Source organism: Ictalurus furcatus, chromosome 12, assembly GCF_023375685.1.
Source record: "Ictalurus furcatus strain D&B chromosome 12, Billie_1.0, whole genome shotgun sequence".
In the NCBI taxonomy this organism is placed as follows: Eukaryota; Metazoa; Chordata; class Actinopteri; order Siluriformes; family Ictaluridae; genus Ictalurus; species Ictalurus furcatus.
Window position 1 is genome coordinate 20,041,763 of NC_071266.1, and position 21,185 is coordinate 20,062,947.

The window sequence follows — 21,185 nt, forward strand, 5'->3', positions numbered from 1 at the left end:
GTCCTGTTTTGAAATCCATAGTCTAAATTCATGGCTGGAGTTGAAACACAGACAAACATTTTCAAGCATTTGCATATAGCTGGAACCTGATTTGGACATACTGTATAAGTAGGAAAATAACAACGCTAAGAACAAAAATTTTACACATAACAAAACACAATGTAGTGTCTATTGGTCTTAATGAGACAATGATAAACACTGAACTTCATTTTTCAGGATGGAGCTGAAGCAGTGTTAAGGAAAACAGTCACTAGTGCTACGAGTATTTTCAGAAAAGGCTTCTGGAATTAAAATGGACAGTGCTTTTATCGTACAAGCACCACACAAGTGAGGTCTTTTATTAAACAGCAGTGTTACGGCCACAGCCCACGATGCACCTGGCTCGCTTTTTTCTCTCCTTACTCTTTCATTATGGATGAACAAGTGTGCAAGTGATTTACGCTGACCTTCTGTGTAGCCTATTTATAATTCAGTGGTGAGTGCTGTTGTTGTTGCATCAGGGCTAAGAGCAGAAGGCTAAGGGGATTCCCAAGGCTTGAGCTGAGCATCAGCGTAACTCCACGCACACACACACACACACACATACATACACACACACACACACACACACACACACACACACCATCTTTGGCAAAAATTCAAAGTGAATTTAATTAATTGGCCAAAGCAATCATAGAGACGTGTATTTCATTTGGGGAGGGATTATTAATCAGAATAGTTCAAGCATGAGCTTCAGAATGGAAAGTGTTATTATAGTGTTATCATATTTGCCATTTTCCTGCCTTACATATATTACGTATATCATTCACAATTATATATATATATATATATATATATATATATATATATATATATATATATATATAAAAAACTCAATCAATCATTACCTGTTGCTAAAAGACAATTCTAAGTGCTACCTATTAACTAGTTAAGTTCAATAAACTTAGAATTACTGAACAATACTTAAGATGGTAATTAATATTAAGAAGTTAAGTGCAAGGACTTTTTTTTTTTTTTTTTTTACAAAAGTACCCTGGCCAAGTTCTGTGCACATGAACTAATTAATTATATTGGTGTAAAAACATAGTAAGTGCCAAGAGAAAAGAAATCATAAAAAAAAACTCTTAATTGGACAATTATTATTAACATTAATTATATTGAAACATATTTAGCTTCAAGATTTTCCTATGACCTGCTTCTTATCCCTAATTATGTGGTAATTGCAGAACTGTGGGTGAGCTCCTTGATGTCGGCAGTGCCCTTTTAAATTATTTTTCTTGTCCTAGCCCCTTATTAAGAGATTTAATTTAAAATAATTTAACTATAAATATTATATTATTATATTATCTCTCCATTTTATAACCAGCTGTATGTTTGTTGTCACATTGTATTTATAACACTATACACTTCATTAGGAACTTGTGCCGCATACCAGTAGGCTGACTAAATATACCTGTCTTTGTTTGTTAGCTTGGACATGTACCGTGCACTCAGAAAATAAGGGTGCTAAACCGTACCTTTCTTTTTAAAATTGCAATAGTACCCTCAAGGGCACTCTTCTGTACTTTTTGTCTGCATCTATTTCATGTTAAACTGAATGTAGTTTACCTTGATTTAAGGTGCATAATTGGACCTTAAGGACAACTCTTGCGCCTTTAATTAGCTTTCAGAGTAATATTTTAGAGGTACACTGTTTACCGTTCCATTTAAAGATGTACCACCACATTTTATGTCTGTTGCTATAATTTTGATTCACATAGTGTGTAGGGTATTTAATTCTCTTTTCAGCTTGAAAATTAAACTGAAAATATTTTATTTTGTGTACCATACAGCCTGTTATTATTCAAAAGAGCAGTGTGAGGAAGTTCAAGGTAGTACATCCTTCACAAACTGGATTAAAATTGCAACACAAGAAGGAACACATATACCACGTTTCATATTACAATACACATCAATGATTTTACAGTACAGTCAAAGGTGTTCATAATAAAATGGTAGAATTAATAGCTTTACCAAAGCCCTAAACATCCCTTTTTATCTGCATTGTCTCTTAATAAATAGCTGTGATTTGTTGTATAGTTTCTTGTCTTATTATGGTCCCAGCAGAAATTAATTAAATACCTCAGCTGGTCCTGCCCTATAACTATCTTGTCTAATCTTGAAATAATTATAATAATATAATTTGATAAATGCCAGTCTCACCATATAATATGATGTGGTTTCTGTTCTGACTAAATAATGGTTGAGCATGTAATGCTGTACTACACTCTCAGAAAAAATAGAATATTAAACAGGATCTTTATTTATAACTGGAGTGGTACCATCAAGGGTACATATTTTGTACATTTAATGTACATGTATCTTTTGCCTGGAAAAGTAGATATGGTGTACCTTAAAAATGTTTTAAGGTACATAACTGTAACATAATTTGTTTTTAGAGTAAATATATAAAAAAAAATACAAGCACCTTTCTTGATAAGAGATACATAAAGTACTGAACAAACAAAAGATGTACCCTAGAGAGTACCATCCCAGTGACACGGAAAGGTCCAGGGTTTAGTGGTTTAGAAATAGTTTAGAACTTTTTTTGACTGTATGTTTTATGACTGTATGTTTTTTTTTTTGTTTTTTTTTAAACATTTTGAACACCTGCCCCATGAAGGGTCACTGCATGACACGAGAACTAAATATCAACATGATATATGGAACTTTATGAAATTTAATCAATTGTAAAGTATACTTTACGTCCAGGTGACACAGTGGCATAGCAGTTAGCCGGTTCCCTTTATTTGCTGCCAAGCTTAGATTACTTCTATGTGGAGTTTGTTATAATCTCCCCATATCCATGTGGGCTTTGTCCGGGTTCTCCGGGTGTCCTTCCACTTCTTAAAAACATGCTGGTAGGTGGCTTGGAGACACTCCCTAGGAGTGAATGAGTGTGAAATCACTTTCCCTCTTACTCAAGTACAATCACTCGAGCTGTCAGGACTTTTACTGTAGTCAAAATACCTTTTATAGGATAATAATTTTTTTTTTAGTTTTTCTGCAATTTTTTTCTTTGAAGGGTACCTACATATGGCCTTCATTACACATTAAAAATATTATGCATTAATCTTTTATAAAGCAATGCTTTCAGAATTTTGTATACATAAATACTGTTATACTGTTAGATCGCTTTCACACTGGAGAGTCTGTGTCAATGTCTCCTCACAGAAAACCACAGCAAGAATTACATAAGATTTTTTAAATCCGTTTATGAGGCGCATCCACCATCCAGCATCCAGGTCCCTGCAAAAGTTGTTTCTATAAAAACAATAGTATATTAGGACGTGTGCATTAATATAAACCTTGCAGCTGTCTGCTGTCTGAGCTTCTGTTGTACTGTTACCTTCTGACCTCTTCATTCAACAGCTCTGTGGTATGATATCATTTAATTTGCTAACATATGGGCTTCTTAAACTTTTTTCATTGTATTGCAATGATTCTGCATGCTATTTTGAATGAAAATAGACCAACATCACTCAATTTTAGACTCCTATTAGAAGCAGTTACTTTAAACACACCTCCCAAATGGTAAGATGACAATTTGACAAAAGAAGAACAGCAAAAAGAAGTAGTAGGGGTTTTCTTTTTACTTCAACACATGAATCAGGGAGAAACACAGAAGAGGTGAATACAGTAGGGCAACAACCGATGACAGGGAAGAGGTGGAGACAAGACTAGAACAAGAACCAAAACATACACGATCATATGGCATTCATGGTTCAACCATGATACCCAGTCAAATGCACAGAATTTCGGGAAATGGATTAGAAAAGTTGTTATTATGTTATATATCAAAATATTCTCTCTCTCTCTCTCTCTCTCTCTCTCTATATATATATATATATATATATGTTTTTGATTGAATATCTCAGTTGATGTCTCTATATAAAGTCAGTGTATCTTAAGCTTCCATATCTCAGGTATTAAAATGTTATTGAAATAGCTTACATTCCCCATGGGTAATATATACCAATCATAGACATCCTCATTATTATCAGAATGTGTATGAAAAACTAAAGATGTTCCTATAGTTTTACTTCTGCTCAGCTGTGATTGATATGTTTTCTACAAAAGGTTTGCTTCATTTAATTTTCCCAAGATCATTTTCACGACTAGGACACCCAGTATTCCTTTATAGTGTGTCTGAGGACATGTCTTGTGTCTGTACCTCTCATTATGAAGAGCCTGTTTAGATGTCAATCAGTATTAAAAGATAGGCAGTCTGCCCTTTTAAATGGCGAGATTTTATTCATAGTTAATGGAACCTCACTGAATAAGATCTCATATAGGCATAATTATATCAGAGTTGAAGTAACCTGGATTAATCAACTAAGCGTGCTCTAAAAAATATGTAAAGATTAAAGACAATCTATTTTTTTCTTATAGCAGAGTATTTTTTAACTATGGAGCTGCTGAGGAAACATGGTTTACATTTATTTATTTTTTTTTAAATAAGACAAACAAATTAAATACATTGAGGCCACTAGTTAATATTGCGAGGACACATTTTCTCATGGCCACAAATTATTATGTTGTCATGGCCATGAGTAGTAACTTGGGCCCGTGATTTAATATTGGCTCACTGAGTACCACTTGCCATTGTTCTGTGCTCTCCATGTGCTTTCATTTATATTTGCCTTTGTTTTGGTTTTGATCCTGTCGCCACTTCTGTCCTATCATTGGTTAATTGCCCTATTATGTTCACCTTTTCTGTGATTAGTTTGGTTATTTATTCCCTGTAGTTTCTATTTCTCCTGGGCGAAGTCTTGCCAATCATATTGCACATTTCTGAGTGTATCTTGTCTGTTGTTTTCCGGTTTTCCAACTAGGTTTTTTTTTCTTTTTTTTCTTCTTTTTTTTTTTTTAAATATAGATTATACTTCTTTGTTATGGCCTACTTGTGCATTGACCCCTGCATTAAATTTTGACTATGATTCTTGGAATGGCCACAATAATGCCCACACTCACTATAGACACTTCGCATCCTGGCCCTAACCAAATGTTACATAGTACTTTGTGGCCATGGAATACATCTCAAGAAGCTTAACTCATGGCTTCATTATATTAATTCGGGCCCATGAAAAAAAAATAACCATCATATCCCTTCAGAGTGTCCATATTCAATAGCTTGTTTGTAGTTACTGTTTTTTTGTTTGTTTTTTTTTTTAATGTGGGTGGGGTCACAATGGTATTTTAAAATTTATTATTATTATTATTATTATATTATTATTACTGCATTAATTGACTATTACTACTATTATTGAGTGAAACATCAAGACAAAATATTTTTGTTACCATGCCATATCCTGTATGTGATAACTTTTTTGGAAATAGATAATATTAGAGAATATTCATTTTTATCATATATGTAAGAAAAGCATAAATAGCATGTCAGAAAATTACACTGTGCTCAGCACAGCACAGATGCATGAATGCTTGCCTTCACTGATTTGACTTGGCAGTACCACATGCACTATTATCACGTCATGCTTAGTAATTATCTAATCAGACGCTTTACACATTGCAAGCTGGGTGTGCCTGTTATTTATTTATTCAAATATTCATTTTTTTTAGCTCCCCTCATGCCACATCTTGACCTCTGATCCAAGTTTACTCGGCCAAATTTCTTTGCCAAGTGATTACATAACATGGTCCAACGCGGGCCGAGGGCAAACAGGGCGATAGTCACACGAAACCAAAAGGTGGCGCTTTCTGTTTGCTTATACCCATTCAAAACCATTAGAGATGGAGCCCCTTCCTCCTTTAGGGCACTTCTGTTGCTGCTCCTGTTGGAATTGGGAATGTTTAAGAATGCCAGGTTTGTATGCCTTTATTTACACTGTAACTGGACACAAGTATAAAACTCAGAAGTGGAATCCAGGAGGTTCAAGTTCAATTTGTTTGTTAATGTTCTGCTCTATTGGTTGATTATCTTCTTGTTCGCTGACTCTAATCGTTTCTCGTATTTCTCTAATCGTTTCCACTCTTTCACACAGACTTACAGTCTTTCTGTCTTCATCATGGAATCCATACCTCCTGTAGATACTCTGGAATCCCCAATGATTAGACCTCTGGTTTGATAGATTCTGTAAGGCAAGTTGTACAGGTGCTGGGAAGCAAGAATGACAAGAGTGATGGGGGGAAAAACAGTGCATACTGAAAGCGTTTCTCAGCATTTGTACTCATCTGTATCAAGTCTGTAGAAAAGATGAGCTTACATTTTAATTAGTGTCTACATCCAGTGTGGAAATCTTTGGGGTGGAGTAAAATCATGTGATTATCAGTAGCCTTGGAGTGACTTGTTTCTGAAGGGGAAAGTAGTGGTTCAGTGAACAGCCAGCTATAGCCAGCTTGTTGTATCTAGCTTGTTGTTTGTGAGTGATAAGACATTGTGCTGAATAATAATTAGAATAATCAGTTTCTCCATGTTGAGTCTTATAGAAAGTGGTAATCCCATGTACTCGTTTTTCGACTGGCGCATGCTTCCAAGATTGGAAGCTTTGCAGGTTCACCTAGATAAACTGAGAGAAATCGGAGGAGGTGTATGTGAAATTAATTACTACTGGAAGCAAATCCTTTTCTTACATACTGTGGCCTCTTCTATTGAAGAGAGCGGGCTTTCATGCCAGGTGGATATCATTCACATCCGGTGTGATTGCTACTTAAGTCAATCTGGATACAATTGTCTTATAAATGCTGTAAATGTAAAAAGTCTGATATTACACTAAGGAAAAGGATTCAGGACTGATGTAGTTTTAGATTTTTACTTGCTGCACGATATTTACTGGTTTTCTAATTTGGTGGGAAAATAGTAAGTGATAGATGATATACAAAAGAATAATTCGTGGATCAACATAGAATTTCCACTCAAGTCAAATATATAAGTTCAACAAAAAATAACTAGGTAAATAATGACAGGTTTATCTTAAACTCATTAAATAGAAATATTTTACAAGCTTAATTTGTTGTAGTAACATGGCCATTATATCAGTATCTAAAAGCTACATACTTTACTTAAGTGGAAATTCTGCCCTTTATTTAAATACATTGATCAATGAATTCTTTCTAGTGATAAACAGAAAATGTTGTTGAGTTTCTTCATTTTCTGTATATGAAACGTGGGCGAATGTAAGTGCACAGACATATGGGCTTCAGATACAGAATGAGGATTCATATGCAAAGAGTTTTCTTATCAGAAAGTTGCAAATTGAGTGAAAGCATGATCCAAAATCAGCGTCAAGATGCATACCATGGCTAGAAAAGAGAAATTCATAAAACAAGGGTTTGATAAAGAATATGGCAGTCAGAATGAAATAAAGGCTCAGAATGGTAAGACTTTGCAACGGCTTCATTAGTAGAGTTGTTTAACCAGGTATCAGCTAATATTCCGGTAATTGTTACCTCGCTGGCTGGGAGGGGAGGTGTCCTGGGTCTGTGTAACAAATGCTAACACAATCTAGTTCATGAAAAGTTATATAAAGATAATAAACCACATGGAGAACACAAGTCGGGTAAAAAAAAAATATCATGTTCTTTAGAATATACTGTATGTTAGTGAGCTATTTATTGGACTAGCAGTATGTAAGAGCTCTGGAGATGTGCTCGATTAAAGCCCCTAGATTCAAGTGGCCAGGGCTTGCGCATTGTTCCCTGAGACAACAGTGGAAGAACTCTTTTACTTTCAACCAAGGTCACAGAGGCACTAGTTAGGTTTTATTTGGTTTAAGAATGGTGCTTCCATCCATCCATCCATCCATCCATCCATATATCTCTTTCTGTAAACAAGCAACAAGATGTCATCAAAATTGCACCAGCCAAACTGTCTGAGTGATAGAGAGACTGAAACACACACTTGCAGCCCATATCCATATCCATCACCCGTACTGCATCTTCACTTTATCTATATTTTATGCTTCGTAATCTCAAATCTGCCCGTTTTCCATGCAGATTAGCTCTTCCCTACGTTTCCAGATTCAAAACCTCATTCTCCCACTCTCCCTCCCTTCCTTTTTGAACCACTTCGTGTGAGTTTTTTGGTGCTCGGTGTTCGGCTTAAGCCATGCCTCTTTTGAGCTTCGCAGTACAGAGTGAGATCAATTATTTATCGGGATACATAATTCATGCGACATCCCTGCTTGACACAGTGCGGGCCAGCTATCCCTCCCTCTCTTTCTCTTTCTAAACCCCTTCTCTCTTCCCTCAAAATCTTCACTGCTCTCCCATGATCCCCCATCCCGCTCTTAAATCTCATCCATCTCTCCTACACCCCACTGCCTCTCATCAAATTGCAGTAACCCCCTTCAAGATTTGACTGCATTTTTATTTTGGTCATTCTGCACTTGCTCTCTCTCTCTCTCTCTCTCTCTCTCTCTCTGTCTCTCTCCTATGTTCTTCTTACTCTAGCATCCACTTCACTTTTTCACTTTTTCACCTTTTTAATTTTCTTCCATTTATCTGTGTGTGGTTTTATCTCACCTCCATGCACCAGGTACATTTCCCTTAATTGACATGACAGCACAGAAAAGCTAGTCTGAATTAGCATTGAGTTGCATTGCTAACGATGTAGCGATTGGCTTCTCTGCTCTCGCATTAAAGCCAATAACAGGCCTAAATGAGCAGGAGGGATGAACAGGCTGCTGTTTGCCCTGTGGGCCATGTAGTTCTCTTGCCTGGTTGGTTATCTGGCTGGCGTGGCTTTCTCTGTTGTTGTAATGCTGTGTTCTGGCAAGAAGCCTTCTCTCCAGCATTTCATTATTCACTCTCAGTCATTACTTTGCACTTTACAGCCATCTGGGTCTCCGGTGTAGGACCAGGAAAAATCTATTCCTTGTACATGCATGTAGTTTCCAAAAGTTTGACTGCAAAACCATTTTATTTCATCATTGTGCTCAGTTGACTTACTATAAAGTAGATATTATTTCCCTTACAGAAAAATCACACATTTCACAAAATCACCTGTGAAAATAACCGAATCAAGTGAAAATAAATTAATTTTGTGAGCCACCACTTGTGAATATTAATGAATCAAGTAAAAGTAAATTAATCGTGTGAGAAATCACTTGTGAAAATAAATGAACCAAGTAAAAATATAGCTGCAAACAGCAATTATGGGGCCAAGCATGACAGAGACAAAGCAGCAGAGCACAACAGTTTGGTTTGGTCTATCAACATGAAATCCATAACTTATTGCTGACCAAACATGATCAGAGTTGATTTTGGTGAAAATCAGACGAACGGTCCGACAATCAAACATTTTTTCATATCTTGTGAGCACTAGGCGCTTTTTCGAAACTGTGCAGGTACCCTCAAGTCATGATGACTATGACATTTACTAACTTTGGTCTGAATACGCTAAAGCATTATGGAGATATAGTCTCTTGCCTATTTCGGTGGTGATTGGCCCCCTAAATTAGGGAATCATGTGAGAAATCACGTGGAAATAAACTGTGTGAAAAAATATGATTCATTGTGAAATAAATTAATTGTTAGAAAAATCAAGCAAGTTAAAATTGAATAAATTATGTGATAAACGAGGCATGCTAAATTAAATAAATACATATGCAGTACATGTGAACAGGTTACATGTGAAAATGTATCAGAAACCTTCACACTTGAATCATGTTATTATTCATATCAAATGTATAACTTGTTTTCCTGTAAAAGCTGTAAAAGCAATTTTTCTTAGTACGGAAAGTATATGAATATCCTATTCAATACAAATAACATTAAAAAAATTAATTAATTTAAAAAATGTTAACTGATAATGAATTAATTAGTGCAATCCTGTAGGCATCATATTATCGCGACATTGTTTCACATTCATTAGTCAATACTGATTTGAAATGTGCCTCATTTTGTTTTAAGTGTAATTTAACAAAAGGAAAATAGGTAGTATTTTAAAATAAAAGGAATAAAGACAGTTCTTTAAGTCAGACTTTTGTACTTTACTGCATTGTGCATCATTTGACACTTGTCAGCGGTCTTTTTTGTAATAGTTAAGTGTAATAGGAATGTGCATCAATAAAGATATTATGATAAAATAAAGAAATGCATTTCATTAGCTCATCTAATGTCATATAATGGCAAATCCTAGAAAGCTAGATGTCTCATTATAGTTATAGATGTACATACTCTGTACATACATTTTGTACATTTTCTTTCTCCTAAAGCTTTCCACTAATTCACTTCAACCTCAGCATTCTTCAACATTCTTCTAACATTCTCAAAAAGGAGGTGGGGCTTCTGAAGAAGACATGGCCATGTCTTCAACAAATATGTTGCCTTATTCATCATCGAGGTTAGGGGTTCTCATCTCTTCCACTTCCACAAGCTTTTCCTACTGATCAGCGAAATTTTAAGCTTTTCAATAATACATCAAGTGTGTTAGGAAGATGGAAAAGCTGAGAACCCCTTCTGTTATTTTTGTGGGCTTCTCTTTAAAGTACTGACCCACATGAGTTTGTTTGTTTTTTCCACCAACTTCTCTACCAATTGGTATAAATAAAGTGTATTAAAAATATTGGTGTTTACAGTGCGTGGCCTGTGGGAGGAATGGTCTGCATGGAGTCTGTGCTCGGTCTCCTGCGGCCGGGGCTCTCGGACTCGGAACAGGAGCTGTGCGGGCCCTGAACACCGAGCCGAGGCATGCCCAGGTCCTGATGTGCAGAGCAAACTCTGCTACATAGCTGTGTGCCCTGGTTAGTATAATTTCTCCATCATGTTCGTCTCTCACAGCATCCATGTTCTTTTATTGTGCCACTGCTTTGTCTATATATTTTTATTGTCCTTGTTAGTATTGTTGCTCTCTGGTTGGTCACTGTTTTTTCGGTTCTGCAGAAAAGCTTATACTTGTCCATTCACACTCTTTTATATTGTGTAAAATGTGTTATGAGGTATAGTCTTTCTCTGTGCCTGTTACATGCTAGGAGGTCGGGTGAGAGAGGTGTGAAGCTGCTACTGAGCCCAGGTCATACCTATTCTCTTTAGATTTATGTGACACCATGAGTTATTTGTACTGTTTATGGTAGGGATGCATGGATACCATTTACCAGACAGAGTACCAATACTGATACTGATACTCTTACAAGTAATACTAGTACTTCAGGGAACATTTCATGGAACATTGTATTTAGCTCTGTTTATGTTGGTTGTTGCTTTGTGCTGAGATCAATGAACTCAACATACTCAGTTTTAAGTTTAAGATATTATGGTGTTTATATACAATCCCCTCTGAAACTACTGGAATGGCAAGGCCAATTCATTTTGTTTTGCTGTAGACTGAAAACATTTGGGTTTGAGATCAAAAATGAATATGAGAACAGAGTTTAGAATTTCAGCTCTTATTTTCATATATTTATATGTAGATGTGTTAAATGACATAGAACACACATTTTGTATTGGAATACCCAATTTGTAGGTGAGCAACAATATTGGAACACGTGACTGACAGGTGTTTCTTGTTACCCAGGTGTGTCCTGTTAGATTGATTGTTTAAACAATAAATAGCTCTGAACATCTACTCTTGGTTTTAGCCTTCAGTTTCCCCTGTGAAGACTGCGTTTGTTGTTAAGAAGGATAAGCCAACAAGATCAGAGAGCTGCCGATGGGAGAAAAACAAGCCATTTTGAAGCTGAGAAAAGAGGGAAAATCTATCAGAGGCATTGCACAAACATTGGGCATAGCCAATACAACAATTTTAAATGTCCTAAAAAAGAAAGAAACCGCTGGTGTACTGAGCAACAGACACCGAATGGGTCAGCCTAGGAAAACAACAGCAGCTGAAAAAAGAAACATTGCAAGAGCTCTGAAGGAAAACCCAAAAACACTGACCTCAAAACCAGAAATATAGAGGCCATACCACAAGATGCAAACCACTCATCAGCAGTAATCGGAAAGCCTTATTGGAATTTGAGATGCCTAGGGTATGGTAGAACAGGCATTTTCTGGCTTTCAAGAGATCCCCAGTCATAAAAAAATACATTGACCTGTCTTGTAGGGGGTTCTTATGATGGCTTTGAAACTATTTCTCAGGAGGCTTCTAAATCAGAATATCAACCCCTATATACTTTATAAGAGGGGAATAGGTTTTTCGATGACACATTTGGTAAACAGGTTAAAGTCCATCAAAACAACTTCTTTTGATGAAGCTTATTAGAACAATACTGGAAAAAAAAAAAAAAAAACAAACAACTGTTGAACAAAACGTCGGGGTTACGCATGTAACCCTGTTCCCTGAGAAGGGAACGAGACGTTGCATTTAGCATAACAGTATGGGAACGCCTTGTGCGCGTGACCGGTATCTGAAGGTTGTGTAAAATCATGCCTCTACTTATAGGCCTGCCATGATCAGGTGACGTGGCAATTAAGCGCGTCGCATGATATATATATATGGCACCTGTGAACCACGCCACCAGCCTCTATTATCTGAAGCGAAGATGCAATTCACAGGCCTGCCCTGGTATGACAGTGCTATGCAACGTCTCGTTCCCTTCTCAGGGAACAGGGTTACATGCGTAACCCCAACATTCCCTTTCAAAGGGAACTTCGACGTTGCATTTAGCATAACAGTATGGGAATGGGAAGACCCACTCAGTCATACCGAGGGTACGGCCTGTTCAAAAATACCCAAGCCCGAGGGTCACTGCAAGACACTCGGGCCCAGGGTGGAATGAATATCCAGGCTGTAATAACAAATGACTGTGTGTGGCATAGACCACCCTGCAGCCGCACACACATCCTGCAAGGATACCCCTTTGGACAAAGCCTTCGAGGAGGCGACCGCCCTAGTGGAATGAGCTCTTATGCCCAGAGGCGTGGCAAGACCGCGTGTCGTAAGCCCTAGAGATTGCTTCCACTATCCAAGAAGAGATGCGCTGCTTTGACACAGCATCAATTTTCCTGTCGCTGCCAAAGCAGACCAGTAGCTGCTCCGACTTACGCCACTGGCCGGAGCGGTGGACGCAAGTACAGAGAGCCCTTACTGGACACAGCAGGTGCATCCTCTCTTGTTCCGGTGTGAGGAACAGAGGAGGGCAGAAAGCCTATAACACCACAGGGTGGGCAGCCGATGTAGGCACTTTAGGAATATAATCCGGCTTAGGATACAGGAAGGCCTTGGCTAATCCAGGGGTAAAGTCAAGGCAGGAAAGGGCAACAGAGAGAGCTTGTAGATCTCCCACTCGCTTGAGAGATGTCAGGGCCAGTAAAAGAGCTACCTTTAGAGTCAGAAGCTTCTCAGAGGCTGACTCTAAGGGCTCAAATGGGGCCCCTGACAGACCTTCCAAGACCACAGCAAGGTCCCAGGAAGGAATGCATGGGCTGCAGATGGCCCTCAGCCGTCTGACACCACGCATGAACCTCGAAGTTAGAGGATGTTGCCCCACAGAGGCTCCATCAACAGGGGCATGGCTGGCCGAAATGGCGGCCACGTAACCCTGATTGTAGAAGGAGCCACCCTGCTGAGAAACGTTCTTGTAAGAACTCCAGGACTGTAGCTATTGCGCAGTTCACTGGGTCTAGCTGATGTTCCTCACACCACAAGACAAAAGCCGCCACTTGAGCGCATACAATTTCCTTGTGAATGGTGCTCTAGTGTTTAACATGGTCTCTACCACCTCAGTTGTGCAACCAGAATCTATGAGCTGGTGCCCCTCAGGGGCCAGCCCACAGTTTCCATAGTTCTGGCCGAGGGTGATAAATCAGCCCTCCGGCTTTTTGAGACAGTAGATCCACCCTAAGGGCTCAAATGGGGCACCCAACAGACCTTCCAGGACCACAGAAGGTCCCAGGAAGGTATGTGTGGCCTGCAGATGGGCCTCAGCCGTCTGACACCACGCATGAACCTCGAAGTTAGAGGATGTTGCCCCACAGAGGCTCCCTCAACAGGGGCATGGCTGGCAGAAACGGCGGCCAAGTAACCCTGATTGTAAAAGGAGCTCAGCCCACTGAGAAACGTTCTTGTAAGAACTCCAGGAATGTAGCTATTGCGCAGTTCACTGGGTCTAGCTGACGTTCCTCACACCACAAGACAAAGCTGCCACTTGAGTGCATACAATTTCCTTGTGGATGGGATCCACTCTAGGGGCTTGAATGGGGCACCCAACAGACCTTCCAGGACCACAGAATTTACTTTCACTGGGTAATCACTTCAAGCAGCTCTTTATATGATGCTCTCAGTTTTTAAACACATCCATCTAACTCCTCGGAGTCAGAGAGGAATTATTACCCTTTTGGCTTTCCATAGCGGAAGGAGGAGTTGCGACGCGAGCTCCAAAATCCAGCAGAGAGCCGAACCGGAAGACAGAGCAAGAGATAGAGCAGCGCTCGTCTCGGGCTCCTCTTCCGGATCTATAAGAGATCCCCCGAACCTGAGACAGCTGGCTGCCTCGGCAGCGGCCGGCCCAGATCCGCGAGGCTCTGAAACCCGACTCGCTTTGGCTTCCGTTTTTTTCGAGAAGAGCGCAAGTCGCGAGCCGAGCTGCTTAATGTAGGTGTTACCATGCGCAGCCTCTCGAGGCTGCCATCGCATACTACACCGCTAACACTTCACCCAGAAAGTGTGCACTTTTCCCTGTGATGAAACGGGAGCAAGCCGTAACACACTTCTTGAATTCTTTCTCGCTCATTACTTACCCCTCTTTTCCTCTAAAAAAGAGATAGAAAAGTTCAGAGATTTTGAGAAAATATCGAGGAGAAATGAAGCGTTTTTGTCACACAAACAACAGACATGCAGTCTCGCTGAAGATAATAAGGCTGGCGGCGTGGTTCACAGGTGCCATATATATATATATATCATGCAACGCGCTTAATTGCCACGTCACCTGATCATGGCAGGCCTATAAGTAGAGGCATGATTTTATACAAGTTTCAGATACCGGTCACGCGCACAAGGCGTTCCCATACTGTTATGCTAAATGCAACGTCGAAGTTCCCTTTGAAAGGGAACATTCTTTTTATATGAAGTTACTGACTTCTGATTCTTTCAACATTAATGGTAAGACTTACAGACATACATATGTCTTAGTAGCTGAGACAAAGAAATTGCATGTTGAGGTTTCCAGTGAAACACATAGTAGTGTAGATACAGTTCAATGGGCATGTAGTGGGAGTGAATGTGCTCTAAGTGAATGAGTGGCAGTTTTATTTTCTCCAGAAACACAAGCTAGCATTTCACACACAGAATAAACGATCACCTGTTAATAGTCAAGTTTAATTTTATAAGCAATAAGCATTTATTTATCAAAAAGGGGATTCTTTTCTACTTTCTTTTTTTGTGTCAGTGTAATGGAATGATATTGGAATTCCACAGGGAATCCCACATTCAATCTACTTTTTATCTGTGTAACCTCCTGAAATATTATAATCTCCTGGAAATGTGGAGAGTTAGATATTCTTACTACAATTGACTTTCCTTCACAGTATGTATGTTTCTCTTTTCCAGCAGATCATGCGCAGTGCACTGCTAATGCAAGTGCTAGAACATAAACTATTCAGGATCATGAAAAAAAGACACACTCTATAGAATATCAACTGATAGATAAACAGGATCCTGTGTTGTCAAGGGTGTTGCAAAAGAAAAAAAAACAGCTGTGGTCCTATTTTAATGAAAGAGTGAAAGGAACCTTAAACCCAAGATTCCTCTTTAGATCTCTCATAGACATGGATTCCTTACCTGTTTTCTTCTTTAATCTAGAATGGTCCAAATTCAACCAATGGCCTGTCTCTGCCTTCCTTACAGGAGAGTAAGCACTAAAAAGAAATAAAAATCACAGAAATGCACAAGCATGTGGTAGATTTCTGCACTGCCCTCTACACTGTAGACTGCTGTGATTCAGACTGTACACAACTGCTTCTTCACAGACTTCCTCAGGTAGAATTTGAATATAGCGCTTTGGAACAAAGATGAAAGCCATCTCTTGTCCTTTACCAACGCAGAACTGGTGTTTTTAAATCAGATGGAAAGAAATTCCTCTAGATGGCTTGTGTTACATCAACATGGTGGACTGAGTTACTTTTATCACTGACTGTTCCCCTAAAGGCATCTGGTGGTCCCTGCATAAATGTCCAGATGACAAGCACTGGAAGATCCTGTCCTGAAATCAAGTCCTGAAATTGAGTTTCATCTTTTGGTTTAATCTGGAGATTCTTTCATTTTTTTTAAAGTGAAGGTTCTTATATTTTCAAGTATTCATTCATATTCCTTCCATTTCTCTTGGTGGCTGTCACAATGGCAATGTGGTTCCCAGATCGGACCAGGCATATAGTTCCCAGATCAGTCCAAACATGTCTATCTCCAGCTGCAGATTCAAGCTCCTCCTGGAGGATCCCAGACGTTCCCAAGGCAACTGATCTCTACAGCAGGCCCTGGGATCTCCTTTCAGTGGGGCTTGCCTGATCTGATACTTCTCTACCAGGAGCTGACGTGGGAGTATCCTTGTAAAGTGCTCAAGCCACCTTAACTAGCTCTTCTCAATTTGGAGAATCAATGGCTCTATTCTGAGGCTCTCCTGGATTCTCAAGCTCCTAACCCTATACAGAGAGTAAGCCCAGCATCCCAGCAGAGGAACCTTATTTCTGCACAACCTTATTCTTTTGGTCACCACCCATAGCTCATGAACAGCAAAGAGAAAAAAAAATCCTTTAGTCTTGCTAAACCTTTGATCTGGTATGGCAAAGTTAGCTATATATATATATATATATATATATATATATATATATATATATATATATATATATATATGACTTTATATATATATATATATATATATATATATATATATATATATATATATATAAACATGTCAGGTTAGAGGACAGGGGATGTGAGCCATGTTTATGGCATTAGAGTGGAACATACATTCACTTTATGTCCAAAGGTTTGTGTACACTTGATCATCACACCCATACACTATGTTCCCCAAACTGTTGCCAGCACACAAGTTGGAAGCACACGATTGTATAGGTTATCTTTGTATGCTGTGGCTTTACAAGTTCCATTCAATTCAACTAAGAGGCCTAAATCTGTTCCAGCATGAAAATGCTCCAGTGTGAGGTCCATAAAGAAATGGTTTGCCAAGGTAGGAGTGGAAGAACTTGGGTGGCCTGCACAGAACCCTGACCTCAACTTAGTTGGGGATGAACTGGAGTGCCGACTGTGTCCACAGCTTCCTTGCCCAACATCAGTGCCTCAGTGACCTCACTAATGCTCTTGTGGCTGAATGAGCACAAATCCCCACAGCCATGCTACAAAATCTAATGGAAACATTTCCCAGAAGAGTGGGCGTTAGCAAAGGGGGACTAAATCTGGAATGGCACGTTCAAAAAGCAGATATGGATGTGGTCAGGTATCCACAAACGTTTGGCCATATAGTGTGTTATGCACTGGTGAAATATCATCCATGTATATGGGACAACTGTGACTGATGTAGCAGAGTGGATTGCCCACAGTGTTGGCGGTTCAATTCCCAGTCCACAAGCCTCCACATGTCTTGGGCAAGACACTGAACCCCAAGTTGCTCCCAACGGAAGGCTAGAACCTTGCGTGTGTGTGGGTGTGAATGGGTGAATGAGAAACAGTGTAAAGTGCTTTAACCACTTAGAACCACTAAGGTTAAAAGGCACTATATAAGTGCAGACCATTTAATTATTTTGTTTTTCATTCACAATTTATGGAGACTTTTTTGGTTCACATTGGTTCTCTCTCTCTCTCTCTCTCTCTCTCTCTCTCTCGCTCTCTCTCTCGCTCTCTCTCTCTCTCTCACACACACACACACACACACACACACACACACACACGCACCTTGTCACCTAACTCAGTGTAACTTTATTGGCACAGTCACATTATGTTCCATCCATCCATCCATTCATCTTCTATACTGGACAGGGTGCCAATCCATCACAGGGCACAATCACATACACATTCACACACCCATTCATACACTATGGACACTTTGGACATGCCACTCAGCCTACCATGCATGTCTTTGGACTGGGGGAGGAAACCGGAGTACCCGGAGGAAACACCCGCAGCACGGGGAGAACATGCAAACTCCCCACATTATGTTGTGGCAGCTAAATCAATCTCTAATGTAAATTATTAATGCAGTAATGACTTTTGTGATATGATTATTTAGGATAGCATCCACATGTGTGCATATAGCATATAGTGCAAGCACATACACATAATAAATTACTAATTCTCTTTCTCTCTCTCTCTCTCTCTCTCTCTCTGTGTGCGTGTGTATCTGTCTTTTTCCCTTGTCTATTGCACTGTCTGTTAGTCCCTTGTTTTAGAGTAGCTTTATTGACCCCAGTTTTAAATGACAATATTGCTGAACATTAAATAAATGTATGTAATAACAGATAAAATGTGTATAAAATCTAATATCCCTCATTAATCTACAACCCCAATTCCAAAAAAGTTGGGATGCTGTGTAAACTGTAAATAAATGTAAATTAAAACAGAATTCACTGATTTGCAAATCTCATAGACCCATATATTATTCACAATAGAATATAGGAAACATATCAAATGTTTAAACTTAGGAAAAGTACAATTTTAAGGGAAAAAAAAAGAAATTTTGAATTTCTTGGCCGCAACACGTCTAAAAAAAAAGTTGGGACGGGGCTACAAAAGGCTGGAAAATTAAGTGTTACTAAAAAGAAACAGCTGGAGGAACATTTTGCAACTAATTAGGTTAATTGGCAACAGGTCAGTAACATGACTGGGTATAAAAAGAGTATCTTAGAGAGGCAGAGTCTCTCAGAATAAAGATGGGATGGAATCTGGATGGAAATATATACTGCTCTAAAACCTGTAGAAACCTTTCAGTATTGATGGTGCCTTACCAGATGTGCAATCTGCCCAATCCATAGGCACTAAATCAACCCATACCATCAGAGATGCAGACTTTTGAACTGAGCGCTGATAAAAAGCTGGATAGTCCCCCTCCTCTTTAGTCCTACTGCCTACTCAGCATGGCTCAAGGTCCTTTTCCAGAACCTTCAAATGAACTGATCCTCATTGGTGGAATGAACTTCCAACCTCATTCCGGACCACAGAATCTGTCACTATTTTCAAAAAACAGCTAAAGACCCACCTCTTCTGTGAACACTTAACTAACCCCTAAAATGCCAACCCCACATTATCTTTATAAAAAAATAAAAAAATAAAAAAAAACTTCACTCTGGCTCTTACACCTCTACTCTGTGCACTTTTCTAGAACTCAATTATAAATCTTGCATGGTAGAACTACTTGTATTGTTCTCTGTTTGATATATCGCTTTGCTTGTATTTCCTCATTTGTAAGTCGCTTTGGATTAAAGTGTCTGCTAAATGAATAAATGTAAATATAGTCCTCTTTAGTTTATCGGACGCGGCGTCCATGGTTTCCAAAGAGAATTTCAAATTTCGATTTGTCTGACCACAGAACAGTTTTCCACTTTGCCTTAGTCCATTTTATGTGGCTTAAGAGACTGCATCATATAGCTTCTCCTTTGAAATATTTGAGCTTTAACCACCATTTGTGGATAGCATGGTGAACTGTGTTCACAGACAGTGAGTTCTGGAGGTGTTTCTGAGCCCATGCAGTGATTTCCATTATAGAATCATGCCTGTTTTTAATGCAGTGCCGCCTGAGGGCCCGAAGATCACGGGCATGCAAAATTAATTTTCACACTTGTCCCTTGCGCACAGAGATTTCTCCAGATTCTCAGAATCTTTTGATGATTTTATGTACTGTAGATGATAAATTTTACATTGATGGATATTATTCTGAAATTGTTCCACAAATTGTAGATGCAGATTTTCACAGATTGGTGAACCTCTGCCCATCTTTACTTTTGAAAGACTGTGCCTCTCTAAGATACTCTTTTTATACCCAATCATCTTACTGACCTGTTTCCAATTAACCTCCAGCTGTTTCTTTTTAGTAACACCTTCCAGCCTTCTGTTGCCCCGTCCCAACTTTTTTGAGACGTGTTGCAGCCATTACATTCAAAACTACCTTAATTTTAATCGTAAAGTTACTCAGTTTAAACATTTTATATGTTTTCTTTGTTCTATTGTGAATAACATATTAGTTTATGAGATTTGCAAATCATTGCATTCTGTTTTTATTTACATTTTACACAGCATGGCAAGTTTTTTTTTTTGGAATTGGAATTACATTGTCTCTCTCACACACACAAACACATGCAAAAAAATCACGTTAGTTTTACTGTACCACTTTCTCTCTTTCTCTCTCTCTCTCACTCTCAAATTTGCTTTTACCATTAGCATTTCATTCCCTTCATTCTGCCAGTCACAGCTTGAAAATGCCCCATTCAAAGTGGGCAACTCTAAAGTGGGCGACTCCAGCCTTATTTAAGCACATCCGCAGATGTGCATGCACCCTGTTTGTGTATGCTGACTCTCCTTTATGGCACTGCTGTCACCCTTCATGAGCAGGCTTTGCAGATCTCAGATTAGTTATTTCCTCACTGCGATGAGCAATAAATCATTTGACTGTTACATTTCAATTTAGCTTCAGTTTGAACAGTCCTGAAAACCCCCATTAGGCTGCCAAGAAAAGGTGTAGGGGTGATGTCCAATCACTGTGATTGTCTTTGATTCGAGGTGGCGTGAGCAAGCAGGGCCGGCCAATCAGCTCAACCGTCATTTTGACTGACGATGATTACGGCCTGTCTGCAAGCAAATCCTTTGCATCTGTCCTCCAGAGTATTTTCGCTCCAGACCATCTCACCTTACTCATATTCAAATGTCAGGTTGCGAGACCATCGGTGACATGCAATTCACTTGCAACAATTAACTCCAGGCAGGGTCAGGTCATGTCAGTAGACACTTCAGCTACCCACTGAAGCATGGTGGGCCATGAGAATCACTTTAGACATGGCAAATTATGTTGGTAACATGGTTATTTCAGCCTTACAGGGCCATGAATCTGAACACTTTATTACAATTCTTTCTAGTGCTAGGCTTTCTAATTTGGTTCTCAATATCTATGCAATCACCCAGTAATAGATTTAATTGGCAAGTATGCATCATTGCTAGAATTGCAATGGAAGAATTTTAGTGGGTAAAATATACTGTCTCTACATACTGTCTCTATACTTGATGATGCTTGCCAACTTTCCCACTTATA

The 21,185-nt window shown here is 39.0% G+C and overlaps 1 protein-coding gene across 9 annotated transcripts in view; it reads left to right on the forward strand.

The window, feature by feature from the left end:
• Positions 1-21,185, forward strand: part of adgrb2 (adhesion G protein-coupled receptor B2) — a 458,554-nt gene that overhangs the window by 204,432 nt on the left and 232,937 nt on the right. For 7 of the 9 annotated variants that reach the window (XM_053638192.1, XM_053638184.1, XM_053638186.1 and 4 more), the window contains exon 5: positions 10,578-10,742. The exons of the other annotated variants lie outside the window; for them this stretch is intronic. In XM_053638192.1, the coding sequence (XP_053494167.1) occupies positions 10,578-10,742 (165 nt within the window). The remainder of the gene's footprint in view (positions 1-10,577; positions 10,743-21,185) is intronic. 9 annotated transcript variants of the gene reach the window in all.